General features: G+C 27.7%; 2 protein-coding genes and 1 long non-coding RNA gene across 10 annotated transcripts in view; 2 read left to right on the top strand and 1 right to left on the bottom strand.

Moving 5' to 3' along the window:
* The first annotated feature begins 126 nt into the window (after window positions 1–126).
* Cf2_0 (chorion transcription factor Cf2) lies at window positions 127–5849 on the top strand. Of its 4 annotated transcripts, XM_054227194.1 has the most exons (4): window positions 127–387; window positions 1107–2383; window positions 2683–2861; window positions 4115–5849. In XM_054227194.1, exons 2-4 carry the CDS (start codon window positions 1173–1175, stop codon window positions 4288–4290), a joined length of 1566 nt encoding a protein of 521 aa, XP_054083169.1. In that variant the 5' UTR covers window positions 127–387; window positions 1107–1172; the 3' UTR covers window positions 4291–5849. The 4 variants fall into 4 exon arrangements, with proteins under 4 accessions (XP_054083169.1, XP_028899670.2, XP_054083170.1 ...); XM_029043837.2 differs by having other exon boundaries at window positions 127–2383; XM_054227193.1 differs by having other exon boundaries at window positions 128–2383; window positions 2683–2777.
* An 8038-nt stretch (window positions 5850–13887) lies between these two features.
* LOC105217931 (uncharacterized) overlaps window positions 13888–20309 on the bottom strand; it is an 83008-nt gene continuing 76586 nt past the window's right edge. Inside the window, exons 9-13 of one of the 5 annotated variants that reach the window (XR_008470388.1) lie at window positions 17710–17828; window positions 17510–17621; window positions 16844–16864; window positions 14993–15410; window positions 13888–14880 (exon numbers count right to left, since the gene is read on the bottom strand). Coding sequence is in view for 3 of the 5 variants with exons in the window: in XM_054227319.1 (XP_054083294.1) it covers window positions 15219–15410; window positions 16844–16864; window positions 17510–17621; window positions 17710–17828 (444 nt within the window). In the remaining 2 variants the exon portion in view is untranslated. Of the gene's footprint in view, window positions 15411–16843; window positions 16865–17509; window positions 17622–17709; window positions 17829–18263; window positions 18362–20309 lie in introns of those variants that run through there. The other 4 variants (XR_008470387.1, XM_054227319.1, XM_054227320.1 and 1 more) reach the window with 4 other exon arrangements.
* Window positions 15987–17855, top strand: LOC128920279 (uncharacterized). The gene is made up of 3 exons (XR_008470390.1): window positions 15987–16721; window positions 17501–17580; window positions 17718–17855. It is a non-coding gene; the product is annotated as an uncharacterized LOC128920279 (long non-coding RNA).

The following is a 20309-nucleotide window of genomic DNA, read 5'->3' as shown; positions in this document are numbered from 1 at the left end:
TACTTGTTAAATGATTATTTTTAGGTAATATAACTACATAAATTCCATAAATAAATATTTAGGTTCCATACAATGTGGAATCCATTTCTCATATTACTTCTATACATTAGTTTCTATATTCTAGTCTGGCAATGCCGTGCTTTGGCAGAACAAAAAAGAACCCAAAAAGTTTTCATCAGTTCACGGAGATTTTCACTTTCTGGTGTATTTAATTTCTGTTGGCTATTTGCGCTTTATATCTATTCAAGGGCAAAAATCATATCAAAACCTTAAAAGTATAGTCAGTGAGCAATAGAAGAGGATGAAAATCGACTATTTTGACGAGTAGGCGCAAAAATAGCTGGAAGTGTGTGGAAGCACCGAATCAACGACGGAATCCGTCTGTATGTAAGTGTTGTGCAGCAGTTGCAAAGAGCAGTGTAGAACGGAGCACTAGTGGAAAGAGGTAGTAAATTTATCCGCTGCGCTTGTGGGGGGCAAACGGTGGATGAGTATACAGCGGCAGCGACAGCAACAGCAACAGCAGTCGTCGCCATAAAAGAAGCAGCAGAAAAAGCGCGGAGCAGTGACAAAATTGCGTCCGAAAAATGCGAAAGTGAAGAAAAAGTGAAATTCCGAAATTGGAATTAGTAGCGACGACTGACAACGACAAACGAAAAAAGATCGTGGAAGGATGATAGCATGAACAAGGGGAGAAAAAGTGATATAGAGTAGGAGTCAAAGACAAAATTGCAGAAAATGCAAAAACTCATTGTGAAATGAAAAACGAATGGAATACCATTGTTGAAGTTAAAAATCGGCTACGCCAATTAACACTTTGCTTTTTCATTAAATGCAAAACTTTGCCGCGCGGCAATTGCATGCTACTGCTGTAGGTAAAAGGGGAGAAAAAATACATAGGTGCTGTTTTATATTGTTGCGCGCTTGCTTACCATATTCGCCCTTGCCTCGCCTACGTCACACAAGTCACCAACCAAGTGAACGAACAACACTACTAATTGTGCTTTCGCGCTTTAACGCATTAATTTCTGTAAAATTTACATCGCATTTCTTAAAAAGTTGCTTGGTTTAATGAAATTATGTTGAAATCGTCCTCTAATGCACAGGAACTGCGGCTGTCCCGACCAGAGAGCACAGTACCACAATCAACAATTACATCGGCAACCGGTACCATGGACACATTGAAAACATCCTTCCTACCAAATCTAGCTATGGACGGTGGAGTTATTACATCTGCCAGCTTCTGCCCGATGTGTGGGCAACAATTTGAAAGACCGCAACATGCTCAGGAGCATATGCAATTATGCCATGGCATATCGGCTGGAATGATTGGAGGTGGCGGAGGTATTGGTGGTGGCGGTGCAAGTGTGGGTGTAGGTGGTTTGTTATTGGGTGGTGTTCCACAACCGAATGCACCTGTCAGCGATCCCATGAAAATCGAGTATCCCTGCATGAGCTGTGAAGAGAAATTCGGATCAGCACAAGAACTGGACGAACACCATCGTATAATACATCAATCGACAGCGTTCTTGGCGCGATGTATGGCATGTGGCATTTATGGTATATCATCAGTTACGCTGCACGAAGGTGATGAGTTTAAGTGTATGCACTGTGGTTCTGTGAGCACCGCATCAAATATGACTGCGCCCCAACAACCACCTTATATGGATCAACCTGAACCTCCGCAAACACCAGAGGAAATGCCTTCTATACCGCCTGAGGAAATGAATACCATACCACCGGAAGAATTGAATTCAAGACAGAACCAACAGCAGCAGCAGCAAAGACAACAACAGGTGCAACAGCAGCAGCAGCAACAACAACAAGTTCAACAACATCAGCAACAACAACAGCAGCATCAACAACAACAACCGGATTTGCTTGAACGCCAGCGACAGCCGCAACCTGATTTGCTCGATCAGCAACAACAACAGGTGCAGCAACAACAGCAGCAGCAACAACAACAGCAACCACCGCCTCCACAGGCTAATCAGCAGCAACAGCAACAAACTCAATTAAAAGTACCGCCCCTAACCGTTAAACTGAACAAAAACAGCAATGGCAACACCGAAGGCCATCCACATGTGATAATTAAGGAAGAACCACTTGGCATTAGCGATGGCAATGGTGATATAGAGCAGGCCTCAGTGCCGGTATATACGATTCAGCAACCGGCTGGCGCTACCAGCGTCGTAGTCAGCACAGCGACTGCAACCGGTGCAGCAAATGCGACCGGCACAACAGCAGCGGCAGCAGGCAGTACCACCGCTACCACTCCTGCGGCGGGAAACAAAGTGCGTCATAAATGTCCAGAATGTCCGAAAACCTTCAAAACGCCCGGCACATTGGCAATGCACCGCAAGATACACACTGGCGAAGCAGAGTAATCATTGCACATTCATATTATATGTTATCTTATTATAATAGATTTATACTTGTTTATGTAGAAATGCTTTGATCGAAATTTCTCCCATTGGTAATCACAAAAATGGTATTTTATTAAATGCCATAAGAAGACCATTTGAAATTTCGAACATGGCGTATTTTGTATGTCTTTAAACGTTCAATTTATTAATCTATATGTTTGTTTCGACAATTGTGATATATATTAACTAATTTTTATTCTGTTTTCTATCTGTTAACCAAAAAAAAAACAAAAAAACTACGTTTGCGCCCGTTCAGCGTCACGCCCAAAGAACGCCCCTACACGTGCTCCTACTGCGGCAAGTCATTCACCCAATCGAACACCCTCAAACAGCACACGCGCATTCATACAGGTGAGAAACCCTTTAGATGTGGATATTGTGGCAGGCAATTCACTGTAAAGGACTACCTGAACAAACATTTAACAACTCACACGGGTGAGAGAATATAGTATATTTTGCAAAAATCAATCAACCAATCAGTCAGTCAATCAATCAGCTCAACTCAACTCAGTTCAATTCAATCAATCAGTCAAAACCACTCAAACCACAAAACCAATTAAAAATCAAACCACAAATTCAAAAACAAAAAACAACAATTCAAACTATTCTCAGCTCAGCTAAACGCAGTGTATTTTTTGAATACGTTATGCTAGGCAAACGCAAAAAAAATCAGAAAAAAGTATATACAAATTCAAATTCCATATCTAAATATTTATTTTGAATGTGATTTATTTTCATTTATCCTAGAATGCTATTGCAAATTATTATTGCGCGCACGTTTCATGACAAACAATAAAATTCCATCTCATTGTTTGCTCATTTTTATTGCAAAAAATACAAAAAAAAATTAAACTAAAAAGTATGTTGATAAAGTGATGTGTTGGCTAATAGAAGTGCATAAAATTTTATAAAAATATAAATTAAACCGAAAGTGAATTTTATACAAATTTATAATTTTTGTTTACAAATAACAAAATGACATTTGACATGTTTCTTATATTCATATTTTCATAATACGCAGTTAAGTTGTGAATATTAGCGAAATATAGTGATTAAATTTGCAGTAAAAAAGGAAGTTAAAAAATTAGTGAAAAATGTTTTACAAAATATTATGATATGTTTTACAAAATTTAAAGCCATCTTTGTGTTAGAAGTTTTTAATGTCTACAACATAAATAATACCTTCAATTGGCCATCACAGCAGCGCCGCTGTGATCACATTCAAGCAGTTGCAGCTGTGATCATTTATAAGCACTCGCTTATTAAACATTTAAGTATTTATATATATAGTTTTTTGTCCGCCTATTGCAGCCACTAAGCCACCACCCACATCACAACAATTTCGCATTTCCCTCCATCTCATCAAACGTATTGTATTGTATTTATTGTATGATTACAAAAACCAAAACAAAATGTTGAATTTTTTGTAAAAATTTTCTGCTAACGCCAGCGCCTAAAATGTTGATTTGTTGAACTGTCCATAATTTTTTTTATTTTGTTAATTTTGTTATTATTTGCTTTAGTTTATTGCATATTCGTAAGTTCAACAAATCATTGGTCATGGCCACGCAGCTGACTGCATACACATACTTATTGATCTATAAATATCGCTAATGTTTTGTCTATATTTCTTTTTTCCACAACTGCATCTGTTTGGTGTACAACGACGACAAATGAATTTGTTGCAGGTGAGAAACCATTTAATTGTATCTACTGTGAGAAACGTTTCAGTGTCAAGGATTACCTCACCAAGCATATACGCACACATACTGGTGAAAAACCGTACACCTGCCCCTATTGTGACAAGCGTTTTACACAGCGCAGCGCGCTAACGGTACACACAACCAAGTTGCATCCACTCTAGGGAAGACCGATTGGCAAGGGTAGCCGTGGCCGTTTGTTAACATAGTCTACGCTGAGTGATAAGATGGAGCCAGCGGCCGGCAATGGTGTGAACGAGACGCTGGCTAGTGCGGAGACAACAACTGTGACAGCAGCAACAGCCACAACAACAACAACAGCAACAACAAATACAAATCTTACAACTGCAACAATCAATTTATCAATTAATCAGCTACAACAACAGCAACAACAACAAGAACATCAAAAATTACCACAACCACCACGAGAACAACAGCAGCAACAACAACAATCAGAGGACGTAACAACAAACAAAGAACTCGACTTTGTACTGCATTCGATCGGCTTGTAGCGTTAATAAAGCTCGAAGCATTGCAGTTGGTCACGGCGGCAGTTGATAAAATGAAATGTGCGCGCGCAAATGGAAATGCAACAAAAACAATACGTTTTATCAAAAGAACAAATCTCTATGGAAATGTAAAAAGTGACTAGAAAACAGTGATTATGCGTAGCTTTTAACGTGCAAAGAAAGAAAAAAAAAACGGACTATATTTCGGGCGGCATTGCTAAAATTGCTAAAAACAAAAGGTTGAGAACAGCGAAATCTTAAAAAGCTGACAAATTAAAGCAACAAATATATTTACAAACACAATCAGCTGTAACTAAGTAAAACGAGCATGCCGGTTAATTATATGTTTAATGATGTAAGTGTGTGAAATACCAAAATGACAAAAATCAAATGCAAATGCAAGTGAGGACATGTAAACAGCAACAACAACAAGTTGAGATAAAAGAAAAAAATATTTAATATACATATATACATACATATAATCTATTAGTGCTAAAGTTTAGTGAAAATGTGGGATTACCACCGTCTAATTGTACGAGTAGTTTATTAAATGCAAAGTTCAAATATATACACACATATACACATACATACATATATATTTGAACTTTTTATCATTAAACTAACCTAAATGATAATGATAACAAATCTAATGTTTAATATTTCAGGTTTTTATGCTTAATTTTTGTAATTTATAAAAACGAAAAGTCTTATATATACAAACATACATACATATATATATGAAAACTAAAAATTTTTATAATGCATTATTGCTTTTTTCATAACCGTGCTGTGTTGATATCCACTTAAATTTGTCACTTTTTAAATTGTGCATTGTTTGCTTGTTTATCGTATATTTTTTGTGATTTTTATAAGCATTTTATATTTGTGGTTTTTGAAAAAAAAAATTAAAATTATACATACTGTACTTGTGCATATTTAAACACACTCAAGGCAATTTACTATAGCTATAAAAATATACTTTGCTTGTTTGTAAAACGATTTCAGTAAATTTATTTTAAATTTATCAGACTTTTAAAATTAATAAACAATATTTAAAAACTCAAATTCTAATTTTAATATTTTAACTCTACGTTTACGCACAAAAGTGTTACAACTAGAAACTTGTATAACTAACGTTGTTTAAATTTATTTATGAACCATTTTAGTGTGTTAAGGCCTTAAAAAATATTTAATAATACGTGTTTTTCATAAAATGTTTGTTTTAACATTTAATTTGCTTTAATCGTTTTTAGTGTTTATTTTTATAAATTTTGTAAATAGTTTTTTTACTTATTTAATTTTTTTACTATGAAATTATTGTGAAAATTTGTTTAGAAATGTGTTGCTCATTTTCAAAAACCACTTAGCTATTAAATTTTAGTTTAAACATTTCTAATTTATGACTGAAAATCTGATTTAAAGCTACATTTTCAGCCTGAGAAACGGTATCTCTAGACTTTTGCTGCAAAGAGTTGTTTGATCTAAGTTAATTTTTTTTTGTTTTTAATTACATATATGTTATATGTGTGTATGTGTATATTTTCGTTTAACGCATTTTTTTATTTTTTTATAGTGTGACTAAAAGTAACTTAGAATACATTCAACGTCAAGTTTCAATATTTGTGTGTAATTTAGTTTGCAGATGCACACACACTGCTTAAAACTTTTACGGTTTTGTTTTTTTTTATCTAAAAGTTTTTATAATTTTTATTGCTTTAATTATTTTGGCAATTTTTTTTTTTTTTATTATTTTATTTCTTTTTATTTAATTTTTTTTTCCTATTTTTAATTTTAATTTTATTTTTTTTTTTAATTTTTTTTAAATATTTTTATTTTTTTTCTAGATATTTCTTTTCCTATTTATATTTAAATATATTTTTTTTTAAGTTTGGTTTTTTTTAAATAATTTTATCTTGTTTTTTTAATTTTTTTTTAATATTGTTTGTTTTTTAATATTTTTATTTTTTTCTAGATATTTCTTTTCCTTTTTATATTTTAAATATATATTTTTTAATTTTTTATTTTTTTTAACTTTGGTTTTTTAATAATTTTACCTTTTTTTAATTTTTATTTTTTTTTTATAATTTTATCTGGTTTTAATTTTTATTTTTTTATAATTTAATTTTTTTTAATATCGTTTTTTTGTTTTTAATATTGTTCGTTTTTTAATATTTTTATTTTTTTTGCTATTTTTTAATATTTATATTTTTTTTAATATTTTTATTTTTATCTAGATATTTCTTTTTCTTTTTATATATTTTTTAATATTGTTTGTTTCTTAATATTTTTATTTATTTTTTAATATTTTTATTATTTTTTAATATTTTTATTTCTTGTTTTAATTTTTATTGTTTTTTATAATATATCTGGTTTTAATTTTATATTTTTTAATATTGTTTGTTTTTTAATATTTTTATTTATTTTTTAATATTCTTATTTTTTATGCGCGTTGACGATAATGATACATACACACACATATATATACATATATTTTTTAAATTATTTTAATTCTTTTTCCAACAACAGAGCGGGATCTCTGCTGGCTTTAAATACTTACATACATACATTTTTTTACTTTGCTTTTTCATATGACTTCTCATTAATTTAAAGCTATTAGCTTGCTTAAAATGTAGTTTGAGAACACAAAAATTAAATTATTGTCTACCATTTTGATATTTGTTATATGCTTTGCGTTTTTTTTTTGTTTGTTTTTATCATACATAACTGACTATTTTTAAACGATTCTCATTATTTATCATGAATTTTGTTAAACATGATTTCAAATAACTTGTGTGTCTACTTTTCGCACTTTTAAGTTTAACTAAGTAGGCGAGCAGAAAACAATGAATTAAGAATTATGAAATAAATGCAATTGTAACAGCTTTACACTAAACAACAAATTAAATTAACAAAACAGCTTGCGACAGCGTACTAAACGGCGTGCTTGCGTTTTCATTTTACGCAATGTGCAATAAATGCAAATAGCTACACATATATATATATAAGTATATACATATATACATATATATATACATAAAGAAAGAAAGAAAAACAAAACAATATTTGTAATTTAGACTGTAAGTGAAATTTTAAATGCAACAAAAACTAACAAGTCAAAAAACAGCAACAAGATACCCTTAAAATACACTAAATATCATTGAAGAGCGATGATAAAACGAACTACTAACATACAACAACAACAACAGCAACATATAAACATATACTGTACACTGTAAAAGTAAATACACTAAATGAAAGATAGAAAAAGTTGAAAAACATGAAATCAAAAATTAAAAAAAAAAACAACAAAAACAGTAGATTGTGAAACTACAACCATTTTATGTAAATTTATACACTCGTAGCACAATGTTTGCATAAGCTGATACTAAAAAATACAGAAAAAATATAAAAACAATGCAAAAACTTAAACTCAACTAACACTAACAACAACTACAACATATTATGTAAACTATAATATATTTATAATTTTAATAAAAGAACGCCTCACTTGTGTGTAGAAGCACAAAGTGAGTAGGAATGAGGAAAAACACATTTTAAACAAAAGTTAAACGAAAGATTGTAATAAAAACAGAAACAGATGATTATATGCATATATTAAGCTTACAACTATTTTAGTATATAAGTAAATAACAAAAACAGAAGGAAAGCAAAAAACTAGAGAATGGAAAAACAAACACAGAAAAATTACAAAAAAAAAAAAAAACAACTGCGAGTAAAAAAAAAAAGTCTTTCAAAAATCGATTTTTAATTGTCAAATGTAATGAAAATAGTAGTAGCAAGCAATCGATAAGAATAATTAAACTAAAACAAAAACACCAAAATCAGACTTAAGAACAAACGCTTTTGTATAACTACCTAAACCTGCACCAATTTACTGTCAGCAAGTAAGCATTAAACCAAAAACAAAACAAAAAAAAAAGAACAAAAAAGACAAAAACAAAGTAAGCAAAGTAAAATATAAAATCAAAGTAAAAAAAGAGAAATTAAAGCAAAAAAAATATTGTAATATTTAAGCAAAAGTGAACATAAGCGCAATTCAAGCACAATTAGCGCCAATTCAATGCCACTTGAGTTGCAGAAACGAAAAAAAAGATAACAACAAAATTTATGTATAAATTCATTTCGATTATTCAATTTGCCATTTGCCGAAACTGTGTAATTACTATAATAATTAATTTGTGTGCAACAGAAAAAATAAAAATTAATAAAATACCAAAATTTTAGATTTAACTTTTAAATGCACAACATTAAAGTTATGCAAAGTGCAAATTAAAAGCAGCAATTACTTGCAGTGCGCATATAAAATCATTTTTGCATAGTACATATTAATAATTATAATTATAAATTGTAAATTCAAAAATATTGTAAAACGAAGTGAAAAGATGGTAAAAATAATTATTACTTCATACGAAAGTGCGAAAAAAAGTTACAATATAATATAAATAAATGAGTAAATAAAGTAATAAAAAAAGAATAATTAACAAAATGAATGAATGAATGTACATGTCAAAGATGTGCGAGCAATAATTTAATAAAAATATTTCAGTAGAAAAGAAAAAAAATCGTCCGTTTTCTTATTTACTAATTTTTTATCATATTGTGCACCCTGTGTTTGTGTAAAAGCGCGCACCGTCTCATTGTTTAGCCACTACTGTACACATTAACGCCTTAAAGTATGCAACATATTTCGCGCATTTTTTTGCGACAGCCGCTTGCTGTAAATTGCTGATTTCTGGGTGCCTGGTGCAAATCGAACTTTTCACAAATTGGCTTTTGCGCCCGTTGCCGGCAGCGCGCATGCAGCGACGCCAGCTGCTCTGTATGCAGCTAAAATGCGTTTTAACGCATAAATTGCGTGTTTTCGTGATAAATGCGTGTTATTTAATAGGAAATTAAATTATTTAATAGGAAATTAAATTATTTAATATAAAATTAAATTATTTAACATAAAATTAAATTATTTAATAGGAAATTTAATTATTTCACTGAAAATAAATAGAAAATGTTGTCGAATACTTACTTTTATTTTGTAATTTTTGTTTTTATGATAAAAATAGACGGTTTTTTATTGTATTTATATTTTTGTATTTATTTTTAATGCTTCAATATTGAATTTCATCATGTTTCACATACTTTTTTTTTGTCATTATTTATTTATATATGTATTTTTTATGCATTATTTATATACTTGCTTACATTGAATACTTAACATTTGCATGTAAGTATTTTACATTATTTTTTCATAGCTGCTATAAATATTTATATTCTAATTATGTATTGGTATGTATGTAGCTACATAGTGGTAAACATACATAGAAAATTTATACAATGCTTGTGGGTACATAAAAATAAGTATATATGTAAGCACGCAACTTTGAGTGTATTTATATGGTTTTGTGTACAAAAAAAATGTATATTTATATATGAATTTAAGCAAAATTTTAATTTTTACAATATTTTCTGGTGCTTTAAATGCAAATATTTTTTCAGTTAATGTGGGAACATATATTACATTTTCAAAAATATAAAAATTAAATATTAAATATAAATATAAATAAAATTTTAAATTTTTTGTTTACAAAAATTTAAAAAAAAATGGTTTTGGCGTTTGATAAAAAAATAAAAATAAATAAAAAAATATAAAAAAATATAAAAAAAATATATATTTTAAGCACACATTTAAATATATGCTTTTCTTGCACAAAACCTTAGTTGCAATTTAATTTATATACATATGTATGAGTACGAGTATAATGATGCTGCATTCACAATTCTTAACTTAAAATAATAAATGTTATGCCATTTTATAATGTCTGTATGTATGTATATTTATAGTTTATTTTATTTTCTTCATTTCTACAGCTTTTCGAAAATAACTACATAATTATTTTAATTTTTTTTATATTTTTTATATATTTTTTATATATTTCATATTTCCTTCTAAACTGCTATCACACTTTTAAAGAAGAAAATGTCAACGCTATACATTATCTTTGCTCCAAATATTTTTTTTTTCTATTATTTTTGTGTGGTTTTACTATTTTTATTTATTTTTTATTATTTTAATAATTTTATCTTCGCTCCAAGTAATTTTTTTATATAATTTTTATGATGTTTTGCTATTTTTAATTGTGTTTTTTTTTTGTTTTGATAATTTTGCATTTTTTCTAATGCAACTACACAGTTTATTTGCAGTTTGTTGTTGTACATGTGTTTTTTATTATTTTTATTTTTGTTTTTTTCTTTTTAATAATATATTTCTACTACTTCTTCTTGCTTGCTTTGGACTCAATTTCGTTTGCTTCTAATTTTTAGACTATTGCGTACTTTCGTGTATATTTTTGCAATGGTTATATACACACATGGGTATATATATATATATATGCACTTTTGAAAGTCTAACTATGGGTGAGTTTCTCTGTATGTATATTGATCACTTTTATTTCGTCTATTATTAATTCTACAGCATTCGTGTATGTATGTATGTATGTATATAACACCAATGTATTTGTTTTTGTTTTTTTTTTTGTAAGTACGGCTAAAAAGTATGCGTCTAAAACACGTAACCAAACCAGATTTCGCAATTCTTCTGCTGCTTTCCTCAACTACAGTTACATACATATGCAGGTGTATGTATAATTTATTATATGTATGTACAAATGTATGTATGTATGTATATGTATGAATATGTATGCTAAATGCAAATTTAACATTTTTGATTATTTTCTATGAGTATTTTAACTAATTTGTTATATATGTATATGTATGTATATAGATTTTTATTTAAATCTTACTGTGCGTATTTTCAATACCTGCACGGTTGCCTACAACATATGCACATATGTCTATAATTTCTTAAATTTTTGTTTCATAATTTTTTTTTGCATTTACGCTAAATACGTAAATATGTATGTACATTAACTAATTATGTTTGTATGTTTGCAAATATTTTGCTTTTTTTGAATTAAATTTATTTTTATCCATATTTGGTGGCTACTATTTTTGCAATATTTCTAAATACATACTATTTTTACTTGTATATTATGTAATAAATACATACATATATTTGCTGCACTGGCGTTTATATACAAATTGGCATTTATATGATTTACATACAATATTTTTACACTTAGTGGACACTTCAGAATTGTACGCTTTTTTGTCTGGACTTGACTTTACAAACAATGCAAATATTCACAAAATAATAATAGAAAAAATAATAATAATAACAAAATAAATAATAAAAAAATAATAATAATAAAAAAATAACTGATAAAAAATAAAAATAAAATAAAAAATAATAACAAAGTAAATAATAATATAAAAATAATAATAAAAATAAATAGTAAAAAAAATAATAATATAAAAAAATTGTTTAAAATATTTTGAAAAAAATAATAAATAATAATATTTTGAGCAAAATAAATTGAAACTAGTTGAAAGTAGTTAAGAGAAAATAAAAAAAAATTTTTTGGAATTATTTTATTTAAAAAAAAATTTTTAAAACTGAATTCTTAAATAATAATAATTATAATTTATTCATAATAATATAAAAAAATTGTTTAAAATATTTTGAAAAAAAGAGCAAAATAAATTGAAACTAGTTGAAAGTAGTTAAGAGAAAATAAAAAAAAATTTTTTGGAATTATTTTATTTAAAAAAAAATTTTTAAAACTGAATTCTTAAATAATAATAATTATAATTTATTCATCTTAAAAATTTTAAAAAATTGGGATTAAAAATTAAAACCTTAATTTAAAATTTTTTTAAAGTAAAAAATTAAAAAATTTTTATAGAATTATCGTATTTTCAAAGAATATTTAATCCTTAAAAACAATTTTTTTTAATAATTATTATTATTATTTATTTATATGAAAAAATATTAAATAAATTTTATAGAATTATCTTATTTTCAAAAAATGTTTAAAAACTACATTTTTAAATAATAATAATTATTATTTATAAAATTTAAAAAATTATAAAAAATACGATTATTTGTTTAAAAAATTATAAAAAAATTATTAAAAAAATTAAAAATAAATTTTTAAATTTTTTTTTTTTTAAATAAATTATAAATATTTTTTTTAATAAAAAAATACCAAAATAACCAAAATATTTGCATATTTCAAAGCGCCCAGTTTTACAAAAAAATATGCAAGCTTTTTAAGTATGGCTTAATTAAGCTCCGCACCATACAGCTTTTATCGAAAGCTTACTTACAAAATTTGCATGTGTATTTTTAGTAAGTTTCTTTCACTATTATTAAAATTACGCAACAACTGGTGTTTTTATGAACTCTGTATAATCATGCTTCATTTATAATAACAAATTTAACAACATCGCGTCTATAATTATATTTTGTGTTTTAATTTATATTTTTTACATTTTCTTTCATATTTGCATTATTATTTTTAATTTGCTGAAAGAGCTTGCAATTTTTTTCTTATCAATTTGGCTTAAAAAATTGATATTGTAAAAACGGCATTTTTCGAAATATTTTTCGAAGTTCGAAAAAAATGCGCTACACATATACAGTTAACATGTACATATTACGACTATAAGCTCCAATTTTACAACTGATTCGAGTACTTTTTTTTGGCTTTTGAGTTGCATTGCGCACACACAAACATACATTTCTGTGTGTGTGTGTGTATGCACTATATTTTATTATTTATTGTATGCAGTGTTTAAAGTATTTTCTGCGCTATATCGTAGTATCTAATAGTATTTAGAGCTTTCATTAAGCAGTATGCGCTTAACTTAGACTACTGATTCGTTTACATACAGACATTAATAGTTGAAGCATTTTACAGCGAGATTTGTTAAATAAAAAAATTTGTTGGAAAAGGCAAATTATATTAGTAACTATACAGAGACTGAAAGTAAAGTTGAGGAACTAAATTAAAGCGAGTTAGTAGTTGAGCTTTTTGAAAAAAAAGCGCTTGCAGCTTTTTGCTGGAAATTAAGCTTTCATTACTGTTATTCATTTATAACTGTATTTTTCTCCATCTATATTACTGAAAATACTCTATTGGCTATATACAAGCGCTTTATATTGGAAGTGGGGCCCACAAAGTTAGCAGCTTTTTAAGCTCGCCATATTTTTTTCGAAAATTTTCAATTCAATCAATTGTTAGTACATTTTTCTACAGCATTTATACATACATACATTTTATGTCAACAATTCTAAATTTCTTACAATAAATTTTTTTATTTTTATTTTTTTTTCAATTTGTGCATTTTGTTTTGAGTTTTTAAAAAGTGCTTATATTACCGTAACAACTTTCAAAAAAATCATTGCAACTTTTTATTTCTTCAGCACAATTCTAAAGTAAATGTTTTCATTGTTTTCTACAGAGGTGGGCTTTGCTCTTTATGTATTGTAGCACTTCCTTTTTACTAAGATTATTTTATTTTATTATTATTTTGCGTCATTCTTCATCTTTAATTATAATAAACTATTTGTTATTATTATTTTTTTTTTCAACTTATTCGTATCATACAGTTTGCTTTATATTTATAATAATAATATTTTGTGGCAAATAGTAAGTAAAATTTTATAAAATTATGCTTTCTCCTATTTTAATTAAAAAAATATATAAATTATTTGTTGAAGTAAGTAAGAAATTAGTTCTAGTTAGCCAAGAAAATAATAAATGTGTGAAATTGTTCATAAGAGCTTAAGAAGCTTTCGACATTTATGAAAGCTCAACGCCTTCAAGCACTTTTTCGTAAGTTATAACTATCAACTAAAGTATGAAATTGCTTATAAGAGCTTAAAAAGCTTTCGAAATTTATGAAAGCTCAAGGAATTCGAGCTTTTTTCGTGAGTTCTAATTTTTAACAAAGCTTCAGGTTGTGAAAATCATCGAGTAGCTAAATTTTTATTGCTTTTGACATTTCGTTACATTTCCCCAACAAGTCAAAGTCTTTCGGTGATGGGTCAAAGGCCAATAAGTGTATCTTTGTCTTTCAGCAGATAATGACTATTTAAAGATCGTTTGTAGATGTCCGCATACATCGAAGTGTAGTTCATTTTGAATTTTTCACTAATCGTACTTCTCTTAATGATCCTCAAAAATAGGCTCAACTTGAAGCTAACCATTTTTTCTCTGTTATACAAGAAATTTATTAAATCCGAACGCGTTAGGCTCTTAGTTCAGGAAACAAACAGAACACTTGAATGATCTGTGAAGTAAATATTTAGCTACTGAATTTGTTTATCTGCGGCATTAAAAAATATCAGAGAAATCTTATGCTTAAAAATTGGTAAAAAATTCATACATAAATATAATTTAAATAGCGTAACGAACTTGAATATATTACAATTGCTTACCTTCTTAAGCATATCTATCTGTATGTATGTACATCATGCTTTCGTCAGCTTTCAGATGCTTAAAATATTAACTTTTATGCTCTTTTAACATTTTTCAAAAAATAAAATCAATTCGTGCCACCATCAAAATCATTCAACTCCTTTTGTTATTATCACTTCATTTGTTTCGTATTTTTTTTTAGATTTTTTTAAACTTATTTCACACCCAAGTTGTTGACCTTGTATTTCACTTCGAATGCGAGACGATGGAGTGTGAAATGGCGGAATGCGAGAGCATTGAATGTGAAATGCCCGATATCTCAGCGTCTGTTGGTCCCTCTACACTGCACACAGAGTCCTCGGGTGTGCGTGATGGTTCGGCTTCGGTGATTTCGATATCTTGATGATGTTTGTTGCTACGGTGTTTGGCACTTAGAGCCTGAAGTTGGGAGAAAATTAAGTAAAAGTGATTAATACATAGAATTTATGATTTTTTGAAATTTCAGTGATAGTCAATAAGTTTGAACATCTATTAGGCGTACTGATATTGTGCTGATATGATTTTTTTTTCGTATTATAAAGAGAGTTGAAGAAGAGGTGTGCTTTTACAGTTACATATGTATACGAAATAAAAGAAATAATAATAATAACAGTACATACGAGCGCATGCTTTTCGTGCGTTATCTACCTTCAAAGCGTTGAAAACTTATAAAAGAAGGTAAATATGGTGTTTATGGATGTTAGAAGTGTCAAAACAAATTTTCAAATAAATCGTAGGAATCTACATAATTATTTTTTTTTATTAAAAGGAAGCTATTCGGGAAGGGGTTTTCACATCTATTTACATACAAATGGTATATTTTGTAAGATAAGGAGGTACATTATAAAGATTTATATATATTAAAGAGGAAGACAGTGTCCAAAGTGTGCTGTGGCCGAGCGTTTATTTGTAACGATTATGAAGCTGAGTTATCAACATCTCATATATGATTATAGGAACTTGTTATACGAAGTATCTATAAATTCAAAAGAGGATCTGTTCCAACGTTTTTGAAGATCCTTTCGTGTATCGTGTTTTTATAATTTGGGCCATATAGCCAATGATTGAATTTACTGCAGTAAAGAATGAAATTATTATCTTTTCTTTAGAATCTTTGACATTCATACAGATGTTAGAGTGTTACTCGAATATTGGAGCCCTTATCATGGTCTTAAAAAACCTATGGACCCGGATAGGATTAAGGGTTGAAACCTCAAGAAAGTTGTTTATTTGTGGGATATTTTATGCTGCTCTCACAACCAGGGTCCATAGCAAAGTCCCGTTTTTATCATTTTTTTTACTAGGCTAAAGGTTCCCGAGTTGTCTTCTACGAGTATATCTCGAATGATTCTATCACTATGTAACATAAATTTGAGCAACTTGCCTAAACACCTCTAGATAATGGTATTGAAGGCTATCTAGATATTCTCAGAAGTATTACACGTTCGAACAACTTTTAAGGTTGTCGGTAAGAAGATCGACCCTTTTTACTAATATTATATTTTATTCTATAAATAGCAACGAAGCTTGAAGAGATTCGAATAATGACTAAAATATTTTTCTTTTTTTTCAGTCCCATACTCAGCAACACACAGCACACGTTTTAGGATTATTGAAATATACACCAGTAATATATACAAAGTACTCAGGTACACCGAACAGATTTACAATTATATTCACACATTTAAGAGAGTAGATCAGGAAAGTAAGGTGGGTATTCAGGCCAAGAAGTTAATTTAAAGTACGGGGATATTGCAGGATTTTATTTAAGTTTCATATCTACACAAGAAGGACAGATTTTGATTTGTCGGTGTATTTAGTTCGGTTCTTACCTTATCTTTGCTTCCTTTCTTCTACGTGGTAACGAAATTAGTAACGAAAACATTTACGATAAATTAATAATGAACGAATTCATATATGAATTGTTTACAAAATCATTACAAATAATGGGTATTCATGAATTTCCATATAGTATAGACTAACTATGTGTTTTACATATATGTAATATTATATATATGTATATATATATTTTATGTACTATATATTCCGTTATGACAACTTTTTGTATAAGCAAACTAAATTGAATATTATCGGTTATGGTTTAATGCATGATATTATATGTGAAATCCAACTGAGTTAACACTAAATCGGGGAAATGTCTCATTTCTAAATTTTCGAAAAGGCAAGTAAGGGTTAATATTTATAAATATTTTTTTTTGTATGGAAGCTATAACATTTTTATGTAAAAAATCATAATTTTTCAGCGTTATTTTCACGACTGTATTGTATATATACACGTATTATGGACTCAGAAATTTCAAAATTTATAATCGGAACATTGTATACAATTGGATATTGCTGGTGATGAATTTTTAAAATTAAGAAATTTATGGTTTCAAATAACGGTATTTTTCTATTATTTTTTTCCAGGCAAAAAATTTTGTTTATGCTTGGTGTGTGATTTGTGTTGTATTCTGCTATTTTTCTAGGAAACTTACTTGTAACGAGAAACGACGATGTCCAGCCTTTCGTCCACCACGTCGTTTACTTATATGCGGATTGTCTTGACGTAAGGTTTTATTCTTTAAAATTTCAAGTTGTGTATACAGTCTGAAAAAAATTAATATTTATTAAATGTAAATATATTATTTATAATAGGTAATGCCTCTAATAATATTTGCATTTTTGTTATTCGTACCTTTTAAGTTCAGCACGTATATCCTCTGGGCTCATTTCGGCAATTGTTAGTTCACCAATATCGGGATCACCCAAACATAGACCAGCATAACCACCGCCCAGACGTTGCGGATCGTTGACCTTGAAAGCATCCACAGGTAAACGTATTGATAGATTCATGGGCAAGGGGACCTGCAAGCTATGAATTTGCAACAAACACTGCCAAAACACACGAAGGATGGTAACGAAAATAATAATAATAGCACAACAACAACAGAAAAGGTGATAGATACATACATTTTAAGAATTATGTATGTATGTTAGTACAACTTAAGTGGAGATGAAGTGAAGTGAAAATAAAGATTATTTGAAAAAAAAAACTTAAAAAAGCATGGAACACAAAAATAATTAAAAAAAATTAAATTAAAAAAAAAATGAAATTAATTAATTAATTATAAATTATAATCAAGAAAAAACTAGTAATTATTTAAGTGTTACTGTGTTGTGTTATAGATTAGTTGTTTGTGCAAAATGTTTGTACTATTTTTGAAAATATTTAAATTTTTAATTTTTTTTTGCTTTTTGAATGTGTTAGTGTTTTGGCTGAATTCATGAGTGTTATATTGTAGTTGTTGGTGTTTTAGTGCTTATTGTTCATTGTTGTGACGTTGGCGCTAAAGAAAAAGAAAATAAAAGAAAAACAAAAATAATTAAATAAAAAATTTACATTTATTAAATAAAAATAAAAAAATATATTAATAAAAAGTAATATAAATAACAGAAATATATAAATAATATAAATATATAATACTTATAATATAAAAATATATAATCTGTGAGGTACAAAGTAAAACTATAAAAAAAAATTAAAACACAAAAAATATTAAAATAATATTTTAATAAAATTAAATTGTAATATAGCCAACCTATCTTGAAAAGAGATAGCAAACTTATATACTGGTACACATAAATCTTTACTTTTAATGAGATAAGGAAATTTTTCGGAGCAAGAGAGAGAGAGAGAGATAGACAGCGGGCTCTATTTTTATGTTTGGAGTATATAATTTTTTTCTAATTATCTAAATATGCATAAACAGATGTATAAATACGATTATCTATTAGAAAAAGTTCCTTCAGTCAGATTTTGTTATGCGAATTTTGTTAAAGACACTTGTTAGGGCAATAATATTAAGAAAAAAATTTTTTTTGTGTTTTTACGTTAGGAAACCGATTTTTGTCATGGTAATTAAAACAATACAAAGATTAAATTATTAGTTGAGAGGCAAAATATGTTGAAAATATTCTATACAGCGAGCAGAAAAACATTCAAAAGTGCTGTCAAAACAGTTTTTATAGTATGGTATATGTATACATACAGCCGCAGGCACAAAAATGGAACATACATGAAATATAAATGTTGTAATTGTGGAAAAAAATATGATACTATATACAAACATACATAAATAAGTATTAATATTGGGAATTTCATTTTTTTTTTTTGTTTTCTAGGTTATGTTTGTAGGGAAGTATGAAATAAAAGTATATTTAAACAATTTTGCTAAAAGAACGCTGGGATTAAAAACACAACAAAAAATAAGAATTGTCTGTGTCTGTATAATTATTATTTAGAAAATCTATTATAATGTGTTGTCTAACTTTAAAAAAAAAATTGTCAACTATTAATCGTTACTCATATTAAATTTTTCTATAAAAAAAGCTTTGTTAACCACATGCAAATGCAATGATATTTAAATATTATTAACCAATTAACTTCCTACTAATTCATGCAGTTTTTTAGGTTAGTGCTACCAATAAAACAGTTTGAGGCTAAAAGTGAAAATAAAATAATTGAATTGAATTCAGTATTAACAAAATTTGCAATTAACACAAACAAATAATGAAAACAAACGCACGCAGAACACTTGCAGCAACTTCATAGCTCGACTTTATTTCTTTGGTTTTAATATATATATGTATATGTATGTATATATAACTTTTCAATTATTTGCATGTATAATTAAAATTTTTTTTGTTAATATATACAGTTAGTTTTATTAGTATTTTTAATATTTAATCAATCATTAATTAATTTGATAATTCAAAACAAAAACAAATTATTATTATTTTAAATACAAAGCATTAAAAAAAAACGAAACAAAAACAGTTTCCTTTGACAACTGAGTTTAACATTTACTTTTTATAAACTTATGTAACGTATACACCGTGTTGCTTAATTTACAGAGAATATAAAAAAATGTAGGTGCCGAGTATATTTAACTGTTATAACACACTGGAAAATATCTTTATACCCTATAAATAAACTTTAGAGCTTTAATTGAAATCAAAATGTGCTTAAGATTTTAAAATTGCTAATAAATATAATACAAATATCCCCCTAGTAAAAAATGCTAAAGAATTATGTTTTTAAGAGCATTTATTAATTTACAGAATATTACTGAATTTTATGATAATTTAATAAAAAATGGAAGCAAAACTGTTTAAAGCTTTCCGGCTTTGTAATGGAGCAGCTATAAGAATAACTTGTTAATATGTTACTTTCAAACTTATTTACATTTTATTTTCTTTTCTTATTAAAGTTAATTTTTTGATATTTTGGAGACG

Source organism: Zeugodacus cucurbitae, chromosome 3 (genome assembly GCF_028554725.1).
Source record: "Zeugodacus cucurbitae isolate PBARC_wt_2022May chromosome 3, idZeuCucr1.2, whole genome shotgun sequence".
Lineage (NCBI taxonomy): Eukaryota > Metazoa > Arthropoda > Insecta > Diptera > Tephritidae > Zeugodacus > Zeugodacus cucurbitae.
This window is presented reverse-complemented; position numbering and strand designations above follow the sequence as displayed.

Excerpts from the sequence above, each read along its gene's own strand:
- Cf2_0 (XM_029043837.2), top strand. The coding sequence starts at position 1,080 with ATGTTGAAATCGTCCTCTAATGCACAGGAACTGCGGCTGTCCCGACCA. Across the intron at positions 2,384-2,682 it reads ATACACACTGGCGAAGCAGA|CGTCACGCCCAAAGAACGCC; the intron begins GTAATCATTGCA and ends GCGCCCGTTCAG. Across the intron at positions 2,862-4,114 it reads ACATTTAACAACTCACACGG|GTGAGAAACCATTTAATTGT; the intron begins GTGAGAGAATAT and ends AATTTGTTGCAG.